This window comes from Lontra canadensis, unplaced genomic scaffold (assembly GCF_010015895.1).
Source record: "Lontra canadensis isolate GAN:19392208 unplaced genomic scaffold, GSC_riverotter_1.0 scaffold58, whole genome shotgun sequence".
NCBI classification, from domain to species: Eukaryota; Metazoa; Chordata; class Mammalia; order Carnivora; family Mustelidae; genus Lontra; species Lontra canadensis.
In genome coordinates this window covers 9,597,085-9,615,521 of record NW_022631052.1, presented here as the reverse complement: position 1 = coordinate 9,615,521, position 18,437 = coordinate 9,597,085, and the positions used below count along the sequence as shown (strand labels likewise).

The following is an 18,437-nucleotide window of genomic DNA, read 5'->3' as shown; positions in this document are numbered from 1 at the left end:
ATTTTGAGAAAAGGCATGTTCTTAGAATTTCAGTAGTATGCTAATCGAGTCTAACCCACTGAAAGCTGTTAATGTGTGGAGTGCTCCTGACTTGGGCCAGAGGACACAGAGGGGAACCAGTGGGACGTGAAGGGATGCTCGGAAAAGCCATGTCTTGTCTCCTCTCTCCATCTTCTCCTCTCCCTTCCACTTCCTCTCTCCTCCTTTCCCCCATTTAGACCCATAAAAATAGAATCGTCAGAGTTAAAATAGGCAACAGAGGCTCATTCTGTTTGTTGATATGGTGTTTTAATAGGGTCAAAAAATGACTTCTTGACTCTTCTCCTGCCAGTCAATTTATTTACTTGAAGTGAGGCAAATACTGTCCAGGTTTGTAGAACTGCACCGCACTGGTAAACTGCAGACAGGAAGGAGAATGGTAAGTGGTGCAGTTGGTCAGAGTGAAGCTGCCAGCCCGGTCTGCCTTCTCTTTTGTGGTCCTTGGGTCCTCTGGGAAGGGAGAGGGGAGGAGTCTTTCCTTCAGTGCAGGGGGAGGGAGCCGTGCTTCTCTGGCAGCCAGCTGGACTTTCTCTTAGGTTTTGGTAAAATACCTGCTCAGACTTTTTCATTTTGCATACGAAAAGAAAGTCTACATCTTCAACAAAAAAAGTCACAAATGGACTTCTACAAGAAAAGCTTGACAAGAACAATGACATAGAAGGGAAGCCCCCCTCCTCTCTGGACAGAGCCTCGTTCAGCAAACTCATGTGGACAGCTAGTCTACTTTGCTAATCCGGGAGCAAGTCCGTGGAGGTGTTTTCTCTGGAATAGGAATTCTTTCTCGAGTAACTTTTATTCTGTTGTAATTATAAGTGTCCATCTCTTTGGAAGACAAGCAAGCCCTCCCCTGTTTCCCCCAATCTCTTGTCTTTTCAGACCAGTTCTCATTCATCTTAGCTCACCTCCCTCAGTGAGAAAGAGTGACAAAAGAGAAAGGAGTCTTCCTACCTTGTGAAACAGCTTGTTTTTGTAGATCTTTATAGAGGGTCGCTATGGTTTCTAAAACAAAAATCACCATAAAAGAATATGCCAAAGATACAGAAAGTGTGACTTCCTAGAAATATATCTCCACAGCGTAACCCCTTGCATGTATATGAAAATATCTAACGATTCTTTAGTGCAAGATGGTTTTCTGGAGGTATTGACACAGAGGGGCCCAGACACTCTGCCTAGCACCTGCTGGCCTGTTACTTTATGTAGGGCCCCAGGCCAACAGAAATAGCTAGCAGTCCTGTCTGTTAAGCAACTCGGTGCACAATTTAATATTTATGTTCCAGCAATTTAGTAGCTGTTTGAAAAGAACGATACACATAACTGCGAGAAAACACATTTTTGGTTCATTCTTAAGTAACCACACTTACTATTAGGTTACGTGCGCGTGTTGGGCACTGCATGTCCTTGTCAAACCTTGGAATCTTCCCGAACACTGCCACCCTCATTTCCTGTGACACATTGGGGTTTTTTTCCGCACAGTACTGGCTTTTTGTCATGGCAGCAGCCAAAACCTCGCTTTGGGAAGACACGATGTGATTGAAAGGAACGTTGTACAGTTGCCTCAGACTTAGTTGCCTCGAGCTGGTAGTTCGTATGGTGTCCAACAGGTGTTGGAGTGTTTCCCTTGAAGTTTGGAAATACTCCACAGTGCCCCGTGACTTTGCTGCAAGGCCCTGGGGCATCTCTGCGCAGGGAACCTCAGGTTTGGTGCATTTCAGGAAGAAGTATTAGTACCAGAAGGTATAATTTAAACCGTGTAATGAAATTGGAAAGTTAAGGTCAGATGCTTAAAACAACACCCCTTCCTCCATATGTTTAAGTAATTTTAGAAATTTCACTAAATAGAAACAGCAAAGGACAATTTGGGTTTGACTGGATTTCTTTACTCTTATAGTTGTCAAATTGTCTTTTTTTTTTTTTTTTAAAGATGTATTTCAGAGTGGGGCAAGTGGGGGAGAGGAGGAGTGGAGGGGGAGAGAGAGAATCTCAGTCAGACTCCCTGCTTAGCCAGGAGCCTGACATGGGGTTCCATCCCATGATCTTGAGGTCATGACTTGAGCTGACACCAGGAGTCGGACGTTTAACCGACTGAGCCACCCAGGCGCCCCCAGGATTGCCTGACTTTTAACTGATGACAGATCATTGCTCTGTCTGCCTCCTGGACGGGGGCTCTGACTGATGAAGGGCATTCAAGGGGCAAAGGAGGCTTTGATTGCAGGAGATGAAGTCAGGGCCCACTCGATCCAGATCCAGCAATCTGGTCTCTAGGTCAGTGGCCTTGGACAAATGCATGCCAAGGGACGAGGCTTTTGCTGAACTGCCTCCCTACCCCGGAGCCTCGCTTGGAAGAATCCTGTTCAACTTGGCCACGTTACCCATTGCCGTGGTAGGAGGTTATTTCCTCTGTGTTTTTATCTGACGATTAGCCTCAAGATGGAGGAATCGGTATGGGAAATAGCACAGAGTAGCAGGGGGACCCCTGAGAGCCTTCTGCACCCCTCCCCCATGGCCTTTCTGCCCCATCTCTTACTTCCTCTCTCCTCCCACTTCCCTCCCCTCCCCTTTTTTCCCTCCTCCCCTCCAGTTTTTTCCCTCCTCCCCTCCCCTCCCCTCCTCCTCTTTCTGCAGATTCCCTTTCCCTTCTTTTCCTCTCTCTGCCTGTCTTTTCTCTCCCCACACACACTTCTGAAGGCACATAGAGTTTCCATATTAATCTGATCTTCATAAATCTCTCTGGTGATTGGGATTCAGGTCCTCAAGTTCTGGATTCCCGGGTGAGCTCTCCTGTGCTTTTCATTTTTTTTTTAAGTTTTTATTTAAATTCCAGGTAATGTGCAGTGTTAATATTAGTGTCAGGTGTACAACACAGTGATCAACACTTCCATACACCACCTGGTGCTCATCCTGACAAGTGTGCTCCTTAGTCCCCATCCCCCGGTTCCCCCAGTCCTCCCACCCTCTCCCCTCTGGTGACCATCACTGTGTTCTCTAGAGTTAAGAGTCTGTTTCTTGGTTTGTCTTTCCTTTTCCTCCCTTTGCTCCTTTGTTTTGTTTCTGACTTACTTCCCTTAGAATGATACACTCTAGTTCCATCCGCATCATTGGAGATGGCAAGATCTCATTCTTTTTTATCTTTCACTTTGAAAGAAAGATGAAGAAAATCCTGAGAGAATCCAACTGTTTAATCGATACAAGGAAGGTTTGTGACTCCAAGGGTGACCTCTTGGTTTCCTCCTGGTAGTTAGAAGCTTAAAAAGTTGAAAAAAAAAATTCTACCTCAAGTCTGAGGAGCAAAAAACTGACCAAAATCTCCTAAGAAGAAGATGCCTATTATTGAAGCTTGGACAGAAATGAAGCTTAGAGAAACTTGTTAAATGGGTTCTGTGGAATTTTTCTAGATTCTGGCAAGGCCCTGTCAGCTGAGCTCAGGGTCCTTTGATTTGAGCCACTCATTCTCCTTCTAAACATCTTTCTGATTGTTCTATGACTTCTCACATTGATGTGGTGTTTGTGATGTTCACAGTCAGGAGGCACATGCTGTCTTGTTTCCTTGATGAGAAGCTTTTGCTAATAATTGGCAAGCTTGGGAGCTGGGACAGCACCTTTGCTTTGCCGAGGAGATGCCTGCCTGCATGCCTCGCACCCTCCTTGCATCCCCGAAAGCATCATCGCCCTTCACTTCTTTAACTTTCCTTTGCAGTTGACTGAAACCTCCTCCCGTTACGCCAGGAAGATCTCCGGCACCACTGCCCTCCAGGAGGCCCTGAAGGAGAAGCAGCAGCACATTGAGCAGCTGCTGGCTGAACGGGATCTAGAGAGGGCGGAGGTGGCCAAGGCCACGAGCCACGTGGGGGAAATAGAGCAGGAGCTAGCTCTGGCCCGGGACGGACACGACCAGGTGAAGTCTCGTGCTGACCTTGTTTCCGAGATGGTGATGGGTTCTAAGCTGATCCTGTGGAGAAGCTGGTGCTTGCTAAGTGGAGGGAGAAGGTTGAGCAGCACCCCGGTGCTTGGAGCCGGGAGGCTACTCTTGGGAGCACAGGAAATGAGTAGCAATGTCTTTGTTGGGCTTGTTGGAAGCTGTGACCTGGGGTACCACTTTGTAGCGTTATAAAGATGAAGTTTTGTTCTTCTTGAGTCGACCTTAGTCTTTCGGTCTTTACATCCGGGTCTCTTGGCCCGCATCAGGGGACCTCGTTTACTAGGACCTTACCCACGGCGGCAACTCCTGTTTCGTAGGTTATCCTTCGTACGCACTGCAGCTTCAAAAAAGACGAGCGTTGTTTTAACGTTGCCCTCTGTTGCTTTAATGGTGTGGTTTTTCATCGTCTAGTTTCCAGGAATGCGGCTGAGAAGTAACCTATTAAAGATCGTAGGAAGCGTTTCAGTGCGGAAAGGTTTTAGAGTCACGCCGACCCACAGTGGTACCACTTAGCTGTAGCTCTTGGAGGCGCCCCTGGGCCTGCGTCTGGGTCAGAGAGAGGCCACTCACTGACACCCTTGCCTTCCCCAGCATGTCCTGGAGTTGGAGGCCAAGATGGACCAGCTGCGAACAATGGTGGAGGCGGCCGACAGGGAGAAGGTGGAGCTTCTCAACCAACTTGAAGAGGAGAAAAGGTGACCTCAGACTGTTCCTTGGTGCAAGTGTGGCCTTTTCCTTTTAAATGACCTTAGGAAAACGTCCTCACTAAGGGGCCAGCCCTTAGAACCAAAGGAATGACCATGTATTCAGTGGAAATGAAACTCTTTGTACTGCATGAGGAGGGTCTGCTTGGATTTGACTTCTTTTTTCTTTTTTTGGAGAAGTTTGGAATCATCTAGACATACCCTGCTTCATTTAGCAGCTATTTATTGAGTCCTTGCTATGGGCCAAGCATCCTCTTGAGGCTGACCTCAGTGTCATGAGATTAATTCAAACCCTGCTTCCATCTGCAACCATCTTTGGTGAGAGGACACTGTGGGTCCAAGTTACCTAGTATTTGTGAAACACCTTCCATGAATCTAGTAAAACTGTATCACTGGTGAGTGATACAAGGTCTCTGCCATTGAGAAACTCAATACCTTAGTAGGAAAACAAAACTTCCATGTGAAGCCATTAGAGCGTTATCCAGGTCAGGATGGAATCGGTGCTAAATTGTGTGAGACAGCAAGTTTGGTTCTTACAGGTTTCTTGAGGCTGTGACCAACGCGATTTGTGAAACAGGTGTCTGCATGGAAACCACTGGAAGTGGTAGTGGGGCATTTGTCCTCTCGCATTTGATGCCATCTTCTGTCCTTTCTGATGGCAGCAGCCTAATCCACTAGCTGTCTGGTCTGTGAGTTCAGGACGGTCAGAAGCTCACTGCTGTGAAAAGGAATATAGTGGAGATAGGATACAGTCTCTCACCAAGGAAATGATTTTCTCACTAGAAAGACAAACACTATACGTAGGAAATTCTCTTCGCATCTTAAAAATGGGTACAAATAATTGAGAGATAGTAACAGGCCTTTTCTCGGCCCTCCTGGATGCCAGGGCACCCGGACTGCTGGCTTTGGCTCTGAAGCCAGCTCTTGGTCTGCTGCCTGCTGGGCTTGAGGGCTGTAAATTACTGACGATTAGTTCTGATTTCACAGAGTAGAATTTTTCTTAACTTTGTCAAAAATGCTAGTGAGTTTGACGGTTTTGATTTTTGCAGACGGGTTATGAACTTGTTCCCTTTTCTTCCTTACACTCAAATTTGTGAAGATTTATAACATGGATGTTACCTGGATTTTGTAATTCTTCACGATATCCTATTTCATTGACTTGGTGACAGCACTGATTGAAACCTGCACCCAAATCAGAGATTTTTAAAATGCAGGAAAAAAAAAGTGACTCCAACTGTTCATAACCTTGTTCTCCCAGGCTTAGAACAGGTACTAGCATTTTCTTGGGGCTTTCTGCAGGGGTCGCCCACTAGCCTTACCCTGACATATCCATATGACATATGGAGTTGTATCAAGAGAGACTGGTTTTCTGTGCCACTCTCCCCTATGTTCTATAATTGGAAAGTAAAAATTACAGACTTGAAGTTTCAGAACCTATTTCTGTGGTCTTTAGACTTTTTCCCTGTAGGCTGGTCCTGTCCTGATTAGATTCACTCTGTTGATTGTGACCAAGGGAAACCAGCTGGTTTTTCTCAACTCTTACTTCCTGCCTCGTGGAGTCAGTACCTCTAAAACACTGAAGTCTCCTAGATAGAATAGAGCTACTGGATTTCTAAGCCGGATGCCTAAAAATACATTTCTTTATTTTCTTCCACCATCATCTGTTACAGTCACCAGGGTGTTGACTATAAATCCTGTTTTTGTTAAGGTGGATGTGTTCCTAGGCTACTTATGTGCTCTGTTTTGGTTTTGTCCCACAGGAAGGTGGAGGACCTTCAGTTCCGGGTTGAGGAAGAATCCATCACGAAAGGCGATCTTGAGGTAAAACCCCTCCGGCTCTCTGCAGCTTCTCTGGGTACTGGTATTCACAAATTCGGATGAGCTCATTGTGCCAGAACAGACAGCAGAGGGAACTTGGGCCGGGCTGGGCTGTGGGCGTGGCTACAGGTCCGTGGGCCTGGGACGGTGCTGTCCCGACTCCAGTGACCCAGTCAGATTTTTACTACTCTTTTCTTGCGCTTCAAAATTCAAATCCTGGACTTGGAGTTAATCAAGTCATAAATCTGGCGCTCTGTCCACGTGAGACTCTAGATGTTCTTCTGATGATCAGAAACGGCATTGCAAGGAGCACTTTTAACTTCATCATGATAGTACCCCCAAAAGTTTTGCGCTTTCTCTCAGCTTTGCTTTTCAATTGAGCAGGATCAGTTTTTTTATAGTCTTGTAAAAGGAATAAACATGTGTTCCAGAAATCGATTTTTTAAAAAGTACCCGAAGAAAAAACAAGAGCGATTTCTGTATCAGTTTCTTTAACTTCTGTGGCGTATTTTACATTCACAGAGATTTCCTTTAGCATCAAGTTTCTCATCTTTAGACAATTATTCATATCAGTTTTTTAGATGCCAGATTCATGTGATTTTGATGCTTTGTAAACAACTGCTAGATGTATGACAAATACGAATTATGAAATTATTCAAAATTTGCAGGTTTTTGATACTTTAGTCTGTAATATTTTAGTAAAACTTGCACTTGACTGTGCAGTTCCCAGAATATCCATTTTTGCTGCTATTACAAGTTCAAAGCCTATTGGTGACCCACGCCATGATTCCATTCCAGGGGCCCTTCCTGATAGGATCTCTGATTCCTTTGGAAATTGTCTTTGTAGTCAACCGAGAGCAAGGAAGACATTCTTTGAGTTCTAGTTTTATAAGGCCCAGAATTTAGTGGATTATTCCTAATTCAATAGTTCCCTTCTTTACTCATTTCATATATGGTGACATTCTTTTAGTTGACTTTTGTGTTGTTCTTATCCGTTTAAAAACACCCCAAAATCTCATTAGAAGTTTCACATCCTCATCTGATTCATGTGAGACACAGCCGAGGGTGTGCTGGGGAGGGGCAAGTGAAATCTTCCCCTTGGCACTAGGCTGGCATAAGCCGGCCAGTAAACTCACTTGAAATTTACCAGAGTTGTTTTGAGACCCTTAACACATAATTGAAACTTTAGTGGAATTTCTCCTTTTGTCGACGTTTAATTTTTTCATTTTTTTTACTGATAGCAAAAGAGCCAGATTTCTGAAGATCCTGAGAATGTAAGAGGGCACTTAACTGTGTGGAGATTTCCCTTTTTAACCCAGATTGATGACAGATTAAAATGCTTATTGATAAACTCAAATACTAACGGCATCATCTGACCTGAGACATTGATCTTAATATCTCTGTGCATGTGGCTTTCAGAGCAGTTACATTTGTAGCCTGAAGAGATTGTATGTAATGAATAAGCTGTATAAATCCATTTATTTAATGCCTAAGCAAATGTTTGCTTTATAAAAAATTTTGCCAGAAAGAAAAAAAAAAAGATTTTGTCTGGGGACCTGGCCTTCTCCACTTAACTCAGAATGTCTTCTCATTTTGATAAAATTATTCTGAAAGAGAGGATAGCTAACTGAAACGTAAAACACGTAAGAGGAAGGAATTAGAGAAATTCTGCAGGAAAGTTTTCCCAACTGGTTTTGGAAAGTATTCCAAGTGGAGTAATTTTATTCCCACGTAGGGAGAAGGGCATTCGGAGGGCCCTTATGTGAGATTCATTGTCTTTTTGTGAGCTCCCTCTGCTGGCCGGTGCCTGCCAGTGCAGGTGACAAGAAATTCAAGTGTCCGTGTGTTGTGGCTGCAGGGTTTTTCCCTGAGTTGGTGCAACTAGAGACGAGCATTCTTCAGTGAACACACCATGTGCTTTAAATTTATTATTATTGAAGTGCGATTTTTCTAGTAGCCGTGCTACCAGCCACGTAGGTGTTTCTTCTCCCTCCTCCCTCTGATCTGGACCAAATACCCAACTCTGATCTCACCTAAACAGCCTCTAAAGCGTGGCTTCCCCCTGGCAAGCTGCCGGCTGTGATGCCGGTAGAAAGAACCTCCCAACTTTTGGCTTTGTTTTACCACCATAAGAGAATAAAATTAAAACAGAGATTTTTCTCCCTACCACCTCCTGGCAGCTGAAAGAGACAGCTTAAGACCGGACTTTTAAAAAAGCCTCCGTTCTGAAGGTCTCCTTTTTGTGAAGCTACTTCAGTGATCTGGGTCTCTTCTCTCCTCCCCAAACAGGCTCCGCTGCATCCGGTGTCAGTCTGCATGGGGTCTTCCTCCCGCCTTTCCTGTGCGCTTCTCGCAGAGCCTTTGCTTTCCCTCTCAGTCCCTGTCCCAGAACTTCCCTCTCGGGATGCTCTGTCTTAATGTGAGAAAGGAATACTTTTGAAAGGAGGGGTGTCCTGTCCAGTGTAATGTTTTGACCACACACCGAGGCATGGACAGGGATCGCTAGCTCCCTCGCTGCTGATGGCCCAGACAGCTGTCGAGTCCCAGATGGTTTGTGTGCACACCCGCCGGCAAGGCAGTGTCGCAGGCATCTGGAAGACCTCGCGATGGGAAGAAGATCACATTCAGTGGATATTTGCTTTTTATCTGGAAGTAGTGAGCTTCCACCCAGAGGACACTGAACTCAGTGTCAGAGGTGAAGAAAGGTTCTGTTGCCTTTTGCTTTTTACCGTTAGTTTTGGATTTCAGTTCTTGAGGCTGTGACCCTGATTACGTAGATCTGGATTCAATCCTTTTCTCGTAAAAGCAGGTAAATTGAAGAGCTTCTGTCTGAGGCACATATGGACCAAGGGGACTGTCCAGACAGATTTTGAATTTTTTAAAAAAGATTTTACTTATTTATTTGGCACAGAGAGAGAGAGAGATCACAAGTAGGCAGAGAGAGGAGGAAGAAGCAGGCTCCCTGCCGAGCAGAGAGCCCAGTGCGGGGCTCCATCTCAGGACCCTGAGACCATGACTTGAGCCGAAGGCAGACGCCCCAGGTTTTGAATTTTATTTCATTATTTCTGTTGAGTATCTAGAGCTGAAGCAGATGAAGAAATTAAAAAAAAAAAAAATTTGGGGGGTGTCATTTTAAAAATGTTCCATGATGGTTTATACTTGGTTCTCAAGCACACCAACCTCTTTTGTGTTGAAATCCCTAGAGGACCGCTGGAGTCAGTGAAAGATAATGTTAGCATGGTCCACCCTGTCCTTTAGAGTTTCTTGTCATTTTTGCGTTGCCCGTAATCGTCCAGACACAGATCTGGCCAGCTAGAACCACAAAATATTTAAATTATTACCAGAGGCTGGGAGCAGCTCTGTCCCTAGGTTTTGTCCCTTGGTCTGCTGATAACCCCTCGGGTGGGGAACTGGTTGGGGAAGAGCCCTGTTCAAACTGACATAGAGATTATTTCCCATTGAGTGAGACTCCGCTGTTACAAAGAGATTGCCCTCTAGGTTCTCTGTCAGTTTACAGCTAATTCAAGTGATGATGGGGAGTCTCTGAAGTTTTTGAAACACAGTTAAGGATCTTACCAGCTCTTTCTGCATGGAGTTCAAACTCATGCCTCTGTGCCTAGTCACCCATTTCTCACTCCTGAGCTGATAATGGCTCCATCCTAGGATGGAGAAGACGAGCCCTTCACCAGCTCGCAACTTCTCTACTGGTCTGAGTCTCCGAGATGGAGGCTGTCAGACATAATTATTACTGAATTTTCCCCTTGTAAATAGGATCCCCTCCTTTTTCTTCTTGGTGACAAACCGTTTTTGGAGACCCCACTGTTGGAAGGAAACTAGGGATCTGGGAAATGTTGCTAAGAATGCCAGACCCTTTTGGCTCATCTCAGCAAAGGCCACTGGTGTGATTTTCTCAGCTCTGGTTTCTGGATTCCCTCCATTAGGCTTAACGCTTCACGCTTGTTCACATCATAGCACTGGGATCTGCCCTCGGGACTTACTGGACACTTGGAGGATTTATGAGCTTGTGTTGGCCATATTTAGGGGGATGGCAGTGGTCATTTTGAGGGTCAATTTATTTGTTGAAAGTCACCGCGTCAGTTACATACACAGTAATGTCAAACAGCTGTTGCGGGGTGGGGGAAATTGATAGTTTAGAGGAATATTAACGATTCTAATTTGTGCTGATCAACCTCACTTATCAATGTAACTTATATTGGGCTGCACGCATCTGACACCGCTCATCCTGCCTCATGTGTTTCCACTTTCGTCGTTCTCCGTAGACTAGCTCGCGTCCCCTGCCCATGTCATCCTTTCATCCGGTAGCGTTCATCCGCACCCCAGCCTCCCCATCTCAGCCCATCCTCTGCCCTTCTCCATTTCCCTTTTCGTTCATCCTTTGGCGGAAGGTACTGGTGGCTCAGCCTGCATGCCGCTGTCTCTCCTCTCGTGCTGGCATGTCACGGTGGCACTGTTGTGTTCTCTTCCTCTTCCTTTTTACTAACAGACGCAGACCAAACTGGAGCATGCCCGCATTAAGGAGCTTGAACAGAGCCTGCTCTTTGAAAAGACCAAAGCTGACAAACTCCAGAGGGAGTTAGAAGACACTAGGGTAATGGTTTTCACTGTTTAATGAAGCAGACCCGTGTATGTGAATGGTGACGCCTCGGGGGACGTGCCTTGGCCCAGTGGTTCCACCTGAGTTTGGTCCTGGTGCCGTTCAGGGGCTCAGGAGCGTAGACTGATGGGTAGGCACGGCTGTTGCATATCCAGTCTTTTGTCCAAGGTAAAGACTCATTCCTTTGGTTGACTCAACCAAAACCAAGGTCAGAAGCTCTCCAACTGTATGTAGACTGCATGGACGTCCACAGCCACATTTGAGGCTCTTTGTATCAGTACCTTGAAATATGTCTCTCCAGTTTGCCACGAGCAGTCAATTGTCCTCTTGTTCTCATATTCCCAGTGACAGGGTTTTCTGAAGAATTTTTTTGTTATTGTTGTTTTACTTTACCTCTCTTTTCCTGCCTTCTTCCCTGACCTGTAGGGGGAATCGAAACACTGGCTCTTTTGAATGAGAGTTAAGGACTTTCATCCCAGTAACCTTTTTTTCTTGATACCTGATCTGTCTTTGCACTTCCCTCCTTTTTGTCACCAGTAGGTGAAAATCTTAGCTGTCAGGAGGGAAAAGTGTGCTGAGAGCAGAACCACTTCCTCCAACCCCGGCTCACTTTCTTTGGCCCCTGGAGCCAGTGCATGAGTCAGGTTTTCACTTGTTGGTGTATCTCTGCACCTACAGAGTGCTGACCGGTGCCTGGCACTGTTCGGAGCACGGCCCCAGCATTAACGTACTCGGTCTCACCTCAACCCTGAGGGACGGTGGCATCGCCCCCATTTTGCAGATGAGGATGCTAAGGGATGGAGAGGTTAAATAATTTGCCCAAGGTTACACAGCAGATAGGAATAGTGGAGCCAGAAATTGTATCTGGAACACTTGGCCCCAGAGTCTATGCTCTTGACCACCACAGGATGGAGTCTGTTTTGGAGCTAGTTTTGTGCTGGAGAATTTAATAAATAATCCGAGGATTTACACATAAGAGGACATGTATGTTTATATACCTTTTAAATCACAAATTTGACTGTCAGTGGCTAAATTGCCCAGATCCTCAAGTATAAAATTTTTAAAAATTACTCTGTCTCTGATCAAATTTGTTATCCCTGATTTTTTTCTTTTGAATCACTAGTATTTGTAGAAATTTCTTTTGAGAAATCATTGACTGATCTAAAAATCTAGCTAATTGAGCAATTTTTCTTCTCTAAATCATAAGCTTTTCTTTTTTAAAAAGAGAAAATGTTGTCAGTTGGCCTCAAAAGTAAAGGTATCTCCTGTGTATTTGGTAAGGAAAAAATCCCAGTAGTTTGTCGATGTTTCTCTCTCACCTGAGAGCCAAAGACTTGATCTGGGAAATATAAGGGACTGATGATAAGGCTGGGCTCCTTTTGTGGGAATGGCTGTTGAAGCAAGGAAATACATATATATATATATCCATTTTTTTTTTAACCTGTGAACTCCTCCTATGTACCTTTGTCAGCAAACAACTCAGATGGATGCCTTTTCTTTTCCCCCCATGGATACGAAGGCATCATTTGCAACCTAGTGTATCCAACTATTCCAGATTCAGACTGTTGTCTTTCTAATAAGAAGTCATGCCTTTCATCAGATCCTCACTCGTGCTTGGCCAAGTGTGAAACCAGCCAGTGAGCTGCCCGAGTTCCCTGTCACCTCCTTTCCTCTTAGGAAGCGCTTTAGATGTCCTCCCAGCCAGTAAGCCCAGTTTATGTGCCCAGTGTTTCCTGCCATGGGGAAAGTCACCAGAATGAGAAATGATACTTGACTTTTATGGCTTCATCCTGGTGGGAGAGGCAGACACGCAGCTTTGCTCAAGGGCAAACTTTGGGAAGTAAAACAAAACAAAAACGGAACAGCTGTGGAAATGCTACAGTGTAATCACACTGTTCTTTTTTCACTTATTTTTTTATTGACATTGACTGATAGAGAACTCTTGTCTCTTGGAATTTATTCAGATCCCAGACCTTGTAGCGTTGGGGTTTATTAATGTTTTGTACCTTATTCTGTGGCAACAAACTCTCCGACACCCCATCCCCCGCCCCAGAAAAAAGTCCGTAAATAAACGTCTTTAACCTGGAGCATCTGTAGCCCTGAAGCACACACCGTAGCTGGCTCTGAAGTAGTCAGTGACTCCTCATGCCGTTTCAGACTCGGTTGCTTTCTTTTCCCAGACCTCTGTGGACGTGTTAATGTGCGTCCGTATCACAGCCCGTAGGTGGACAGAGGAAGCGAAGGAAACACGTCCATCACTTTCTGTCCCAGTAAAGGCAGTGAGGGAGAAGAGCCTTCAACCCAGAGGAGTTTTGATCCTTGAAATTTGTTTTTAAATCATTCATGTTCCCTTCTCTTTCCCAGGTTAGTCCAATAATTCATTTTTATGCCTGAAGCGACCAATTCCCTCATATTTTGTGCCCTACACTGACTGGCTTACAGGTATCAGAGGGAAGTCATTTCTTAAGAGAGAAGGACATAGGTTAAGAAAGTGTTTTTCCTAGTCCTGGGGTGTTTAAAAAAAACAGATTCCTGGGTGCGGTCCCAGAGCTCAAGTAGAATCAAAACATGTGGGAGCACGCGGGAACCTGCATTTCAGACAACATCCCAGGAGATGCGCATACTAAATTCTGAGAACCACTGGGTTAGGTAAACAAGAGATGTACGTTAAAATGCCAACTGAATTATCTAAAAGGGGGGACTCTCTAAAGACTCATGTATATAATTGAAGGTAAGTAATTGTTCCTATTTTGTCTTTCTAAAAAAAAAAAGTTAGTGAAGTATTTTTTCATTATCCAGCTAAAGCTCTGATTCTACCACTGATTCACTCTAACGTTTGATAGGTAATATCACACCTTTTATACCAGTCATAGGCCACAGAAGTGGAATACCAACCACATGTATGTAATCGAAAACTCTGCCACCCACGTTAACATACTTTTTTGGTAGATAAAGAGAAACAGGTAAAATTAGTAATATATTTGATTTAAGCCAGTTTATCCAAAATGACATCATTTCATCAGTATAAAATTTATCAGTATAAAAATCAGTATAAAATTATCAACAAGATATTTTATGTCCTCCCCCTTCCCCAAGTCTTCAAAATCTGTCTCTGTTAGCCTTATAGCATCGGTCACATTTCTGGTGCTCAGGGGCCATTTGTGCTATTACACCAGACAGCACAGGTCTTTAAAATCACCCTCATTAGATAAGTGAGCATTTACACATGCTGGGTGAAGCAGAGGAGGGAAAAGCCAGGTAAAATGAGGAGGCTTCTGTCTTCCCTCAGCTGGACATACATGAGAACTTTGAAAGCCGTTCTTTCCAGTAACTTACCATCAGTTGATGGGCACTTCTCTAAGTTTCTTTAGAGGAGAAAGAAGTAATTCCAGAGTAAGTTAAATTGCACATCAATTTTCAATTCCTTGAGCATCTCCAGCTGGTGGAATTTGGCCAAAGATGACGACTTTAGGGTTCTCAGAGTTGGGCTTCCTCCCTGACGGCAGGGAGGTGGGGCAGCCTTCCAGGGTTCACACGAGCTCCACGACTGCCTGAGGTGGGGGAGTTATTAAAGATCTTCAAGGTTAAAGAAGATCATCAGTGACTGGTTATTTACGTAATTTGTTTTTCTTTGGACTGCGGTTACTAGGTGGCTACGGTGTCGGAAAAGTCCCGTATAATGGAACTAGAAAAAGACCTAGCATTGAGAGCACAGGAGGTAGCTGAACTGCGGAGGAGGCTAGAGTCCCATAAGCCTGCTGGAGATGTTGACATGTCACTCTCCTTTTTGCAAGAGATAAGCTCTTTGCAAGAAAAGTTAGAAGCCACCCGTGCTGACCACCAGAGAGAAATCACTTCTCTGAAGGAGCAGTTTGGAGCCCGCGAAGAAACACATCAGAAGGAGATAAAGGCTCTTCAGGCTGCCACAGAGAAGCTTTCCAAAGAGAATGAGTCCTTGAAAAGCAAGCTTGATCACGCCAACAAGGAGAACTCTGATGTTATAGTCCTGTGGAAGTCCAAGCTGGAGACGGCCATCGCATCCCACCAGCAGGCGATGGAGGAGCTGAAGGTCTCCTTCAGCAAAGGGGTCGGGACGGAGACAGCAGAGTTTGCCGAGTTAAAAACACAGATAGAGAAGATGAGACTAGATTACCAGCACGAAATAGAAAATCTGCAGAACAAACAAGACTCTGAAAGATCTGCTCACGCGAAAGAGCTAGAAGCCCTCAGAGGTCAGCTGATGGCAGTCATTGCAGAGAAGGAGAGCAGCCTGGAAGCCCTCAAGGCGAAGCTGGACAGAGCGGAAGACCAGCATCTGGTAGAAATGGAGGACACCTTAAACAAATTGCAGGAAGCTGAAATAAAGGTAAAGGAGCTAGAGGTACTACAAGCCAAATGCAGTGAACAAACCAAGGTTATTGATAATTTTGCATCACAGCTCAAGGCTACTGAAGAAAAGCTCTTGGATCTTGATGCACTTCGGAAAGCCAGTTCCGAAGGTAAATCGGAAATCGAGAAACTTAGACAGCAGCTTGAGGCAGCTGAGAAACAGATAAAAAATTTAGAGATTGAAAAGAATACTGAAAGTGGCAAGGTTTGTATTGACATCCTCCGTCCTTTTATTTTCTGCTTGTCAGTCTCACTTTGCGTTGTATGTCACTTTGGAATGGAGCTCATTCATCTTCCAGATTCCCTATTTGCTTACAGCAGCCTGCCCGGCTAGCGGATTTCCCAGTTGGTGTGCAGTGTCCTCTGAGTATCTTGAGTGTGGTTTCATCTGAGGAGATTAGAGAAAATAATGGCTCAACTAGGTTAATTTATTTTGGTTTCTTAGCATCTGTGCACTTAACGACTTTGTCTCTGGGATATGCTCTGTGCTCTGTTTAAGCTTGGTTCTAGTCTCTAATTTCTTTTTAAGGATTAATTTCATTAAGAGAGAGAGAGCACATGTGCAGAAAGGGGGGCAGAGGGAGAGAGAGAGAGAGAATCTTAAGTAGCCTCCCTGCTGAGCTCAGAGCCTGATGCGGGGCTCAATCCCCTGACCCCAAGATCATGACCTGAGTCAAAGTCAAGAGTCAGATGCTCAACGGACTGAGCTACGCATGTGCCCCTGTAATCTCTTTTAAAATAGAGAACTTCCTAAGAGGATGTTATTAAGGTAAATGAAGGAATAGACAAGAAAGAAGCTTATATGATTATCTCCTCCTCCTTTGCATTTACATCATTCTCCTGTCCATCAGCCCTTGTGCAAACACAGCTGTGGATGCTGAGTGCCACGGGACTGGTCAGTTAGCATGCTGTGATAAGTAGACAGCAGAATAAGGTTCAGAGCCCGGAGCCCTTTGCATCGCTGCTTCTGGCCTGTTGGAGAGCTTTTCCTATGCCGCAGTGAGAATGCCTACTATTTCTTGCCTTTTTGAGGACAGACAGACAAGTATGCTTTTGGTCGAGGCATAGGAAATTGCCTGAAACATTGGCCAGCTACATCCCTGTCTAATTGGCCTTGCCAAATGTCATCTTCATCTTTAAGGACTGTTTGAGGAATGAATAGTCCCGGTCCTCCTACCACCAGTGGGAGTGATGGGGCTGATGCCCAGCGTTCTGAGTATTTTGTGGGAGAAAATACTTCTTGGACGAAGGGTTGTAAGGTTAGATGGGGGAGGTGGGAGGATAGACTGAAAAATCACCAAGTAACCTTAGTTGAAGATGACAAGCTAATTACAGGAAGATTTTCTCAAATCTCCTCACTTGGATCCGAAATACCAATCAAATCACAAAAATTAATTAATAAAGAATCCATAGCTAAGGGTTGGTCAAATTTTTTTATATCAAGATTTGATGAAAACCAATTTCTGATTACTATTGCCAGTGCATTTTAAAATTTTTATTATTTTTTTTAACGCTGAACTACTTTAAGCACATACAAACATAGAGGAAATAACACAGGCCGCATGTCTGCATTCTTCCTGCTTGACGGCCTTTAAAGTCCAGAAAATGAAGTTGCTTGATTTAGCTATTTAGAAAGTAAGCATCTGTACTTTCTGCTTTAGATCATGTGGATATTCCAAATTTTGGTATAGAAAAATACTCCTTTTGACTATTTTAAATAGTCATTAGATTGTACTAGCTAGAACTGATTGTGCGAAGTCATTGCCTTCTTAAAATTAACCAAAAAACAACAAAATAGTTTTTTGTTGTTTTCTTTAACCCATGCCTTTATTCCTTTCAGTTTTATTTGGTTGTGTTTTTTTCTCATGTTTTTTATATTTGTTTTACTTTTTGTTCCTCATTCATTCTTTTTTGTTTCCTCGTGTTGGTTTGCTTCTGCACCATGTAACTCTGTACGGTAGGCTAGTAGCGTTACCAGAGAGCTGCAGGGGAGAGAGCTAACACTTAATAACCTTCAGGAAAACTTGCGTGAAGTCAGTCAAGTGAAAGAGGCTTTGGAAAAAGAACTTCAGATTTTGGTAAGTACCTCGTGGGAATCGGACTCTCAGGGTTTCTGGCCATTTGAATAACGTTCCTGGTTTAAAAACAAAAATCTCCATAAAGAAAGAAGTATTGGATCTCTTTCCCTTTCTCTTTCAAAGTATTCATTTAAATTGAGTGTATTAGTCCGGGGCTGGTAAGTACCTTGAAGGGAATCGGAACAAACCCGACCTAGCAATAAAGGTAGGTATTACTTTTTATCTAAATCTGTCCTTTGCCTCTGGTAAATGAGCCGCTTTGCCGTGTGATTGCCTGGTTTTGCTAAACACAGGGGCCTCCCAAGCTTATATGCTCAGCACATGAGGGTTTCGTTTACAATGAGGTTTAGGCTGTGCCTTCTCCCTCCTTGTGACAGCGCGCTGGAGAGCGCAGTGCTGGACCGTTGGCACCCACTGTTAGCACGGAGTCCGAGAATCCTTTCTTCCAACTCATATAACCCACCTCAGCAAATTACATTTCACATCTATCCTCTCACCTTAATCACAAGTTGTAAGACATTTTGTTTTTCTTGACTTTTCTCAACTGTTCTCCCTTCTTCCTGCATCAAAAACTGAACTTAGTCAAGGCTGACAACTGTAAGCACACAGGACGGGAAAGGAAAAGTCGTAGGCGTATGGAGAAACCGGGAAAGAGAAACGTGAGTTAGGAAGGGACGCTTGTCTTAGGTCCTCTATACACCATTTCTTCCCGGCTTATTATACTTCTGTGCTAGTACCAGAGGTGAATAAGTGTTTGCTTTTTTAAAAAATGCCAATATTACGAAGTTCTACTTTTTCAAATGTCAAGTATGTAGCTGCACTGTTCACTATTGTAGCCCCTGTCCACATATGACTATATAAATTTAAATAAATTAAAA

General features: G+C 44.3%; 1 protein-coding gene across 16 annotated transcripts in view; it reads left to right on the top strand.

The window, feature by feature from the left end:
* The window catches only part of CLIP1 (CAP-Gly domain containing linker protein 1), a 121,443-nt gene that overhangs the window by 57,207 nt on the left and 45,799 nt on the right, over positions 1–18,437 (top strand). For 5 of the 16 annotated variants that reach the window (XM_032876366.1, XM_032876364.1, XM_032876370.1 and 2 more), the window contains exons 6-12: positions 3,734–3,931; positions 4,547–4,650; positions 6,420–6,480; positions 7,719–7,751; positions 10,982–11,086; positions 14,742–15,686; positions 17,443–17,559. In XM_032876366.1, the coding sequence (XP_032732257.1) occupies positions 3,734–3,931; positions 4,547–4,650; positions 6,420–6,480; positions 7,719–7,751; positions 10,982–11,086; positions 14,742–15,686; positions 17,443–17,559 (1,563 nt within the window). The remainder of the gene's footprint in view (positions 1–3,733; positions 3,932–4,546; positions 4,651–6,419; positions 6,481–7,718; positions 7,752–10,981; positions 11,087–14,741; positions 15,687–17,442; positions 17,560–18,437) is intronic. The other 11 variants (XM_032876367.1, XM_032876373.1, XM_032876377.1 and 8 more) reach the window with 9 other exon arrangements.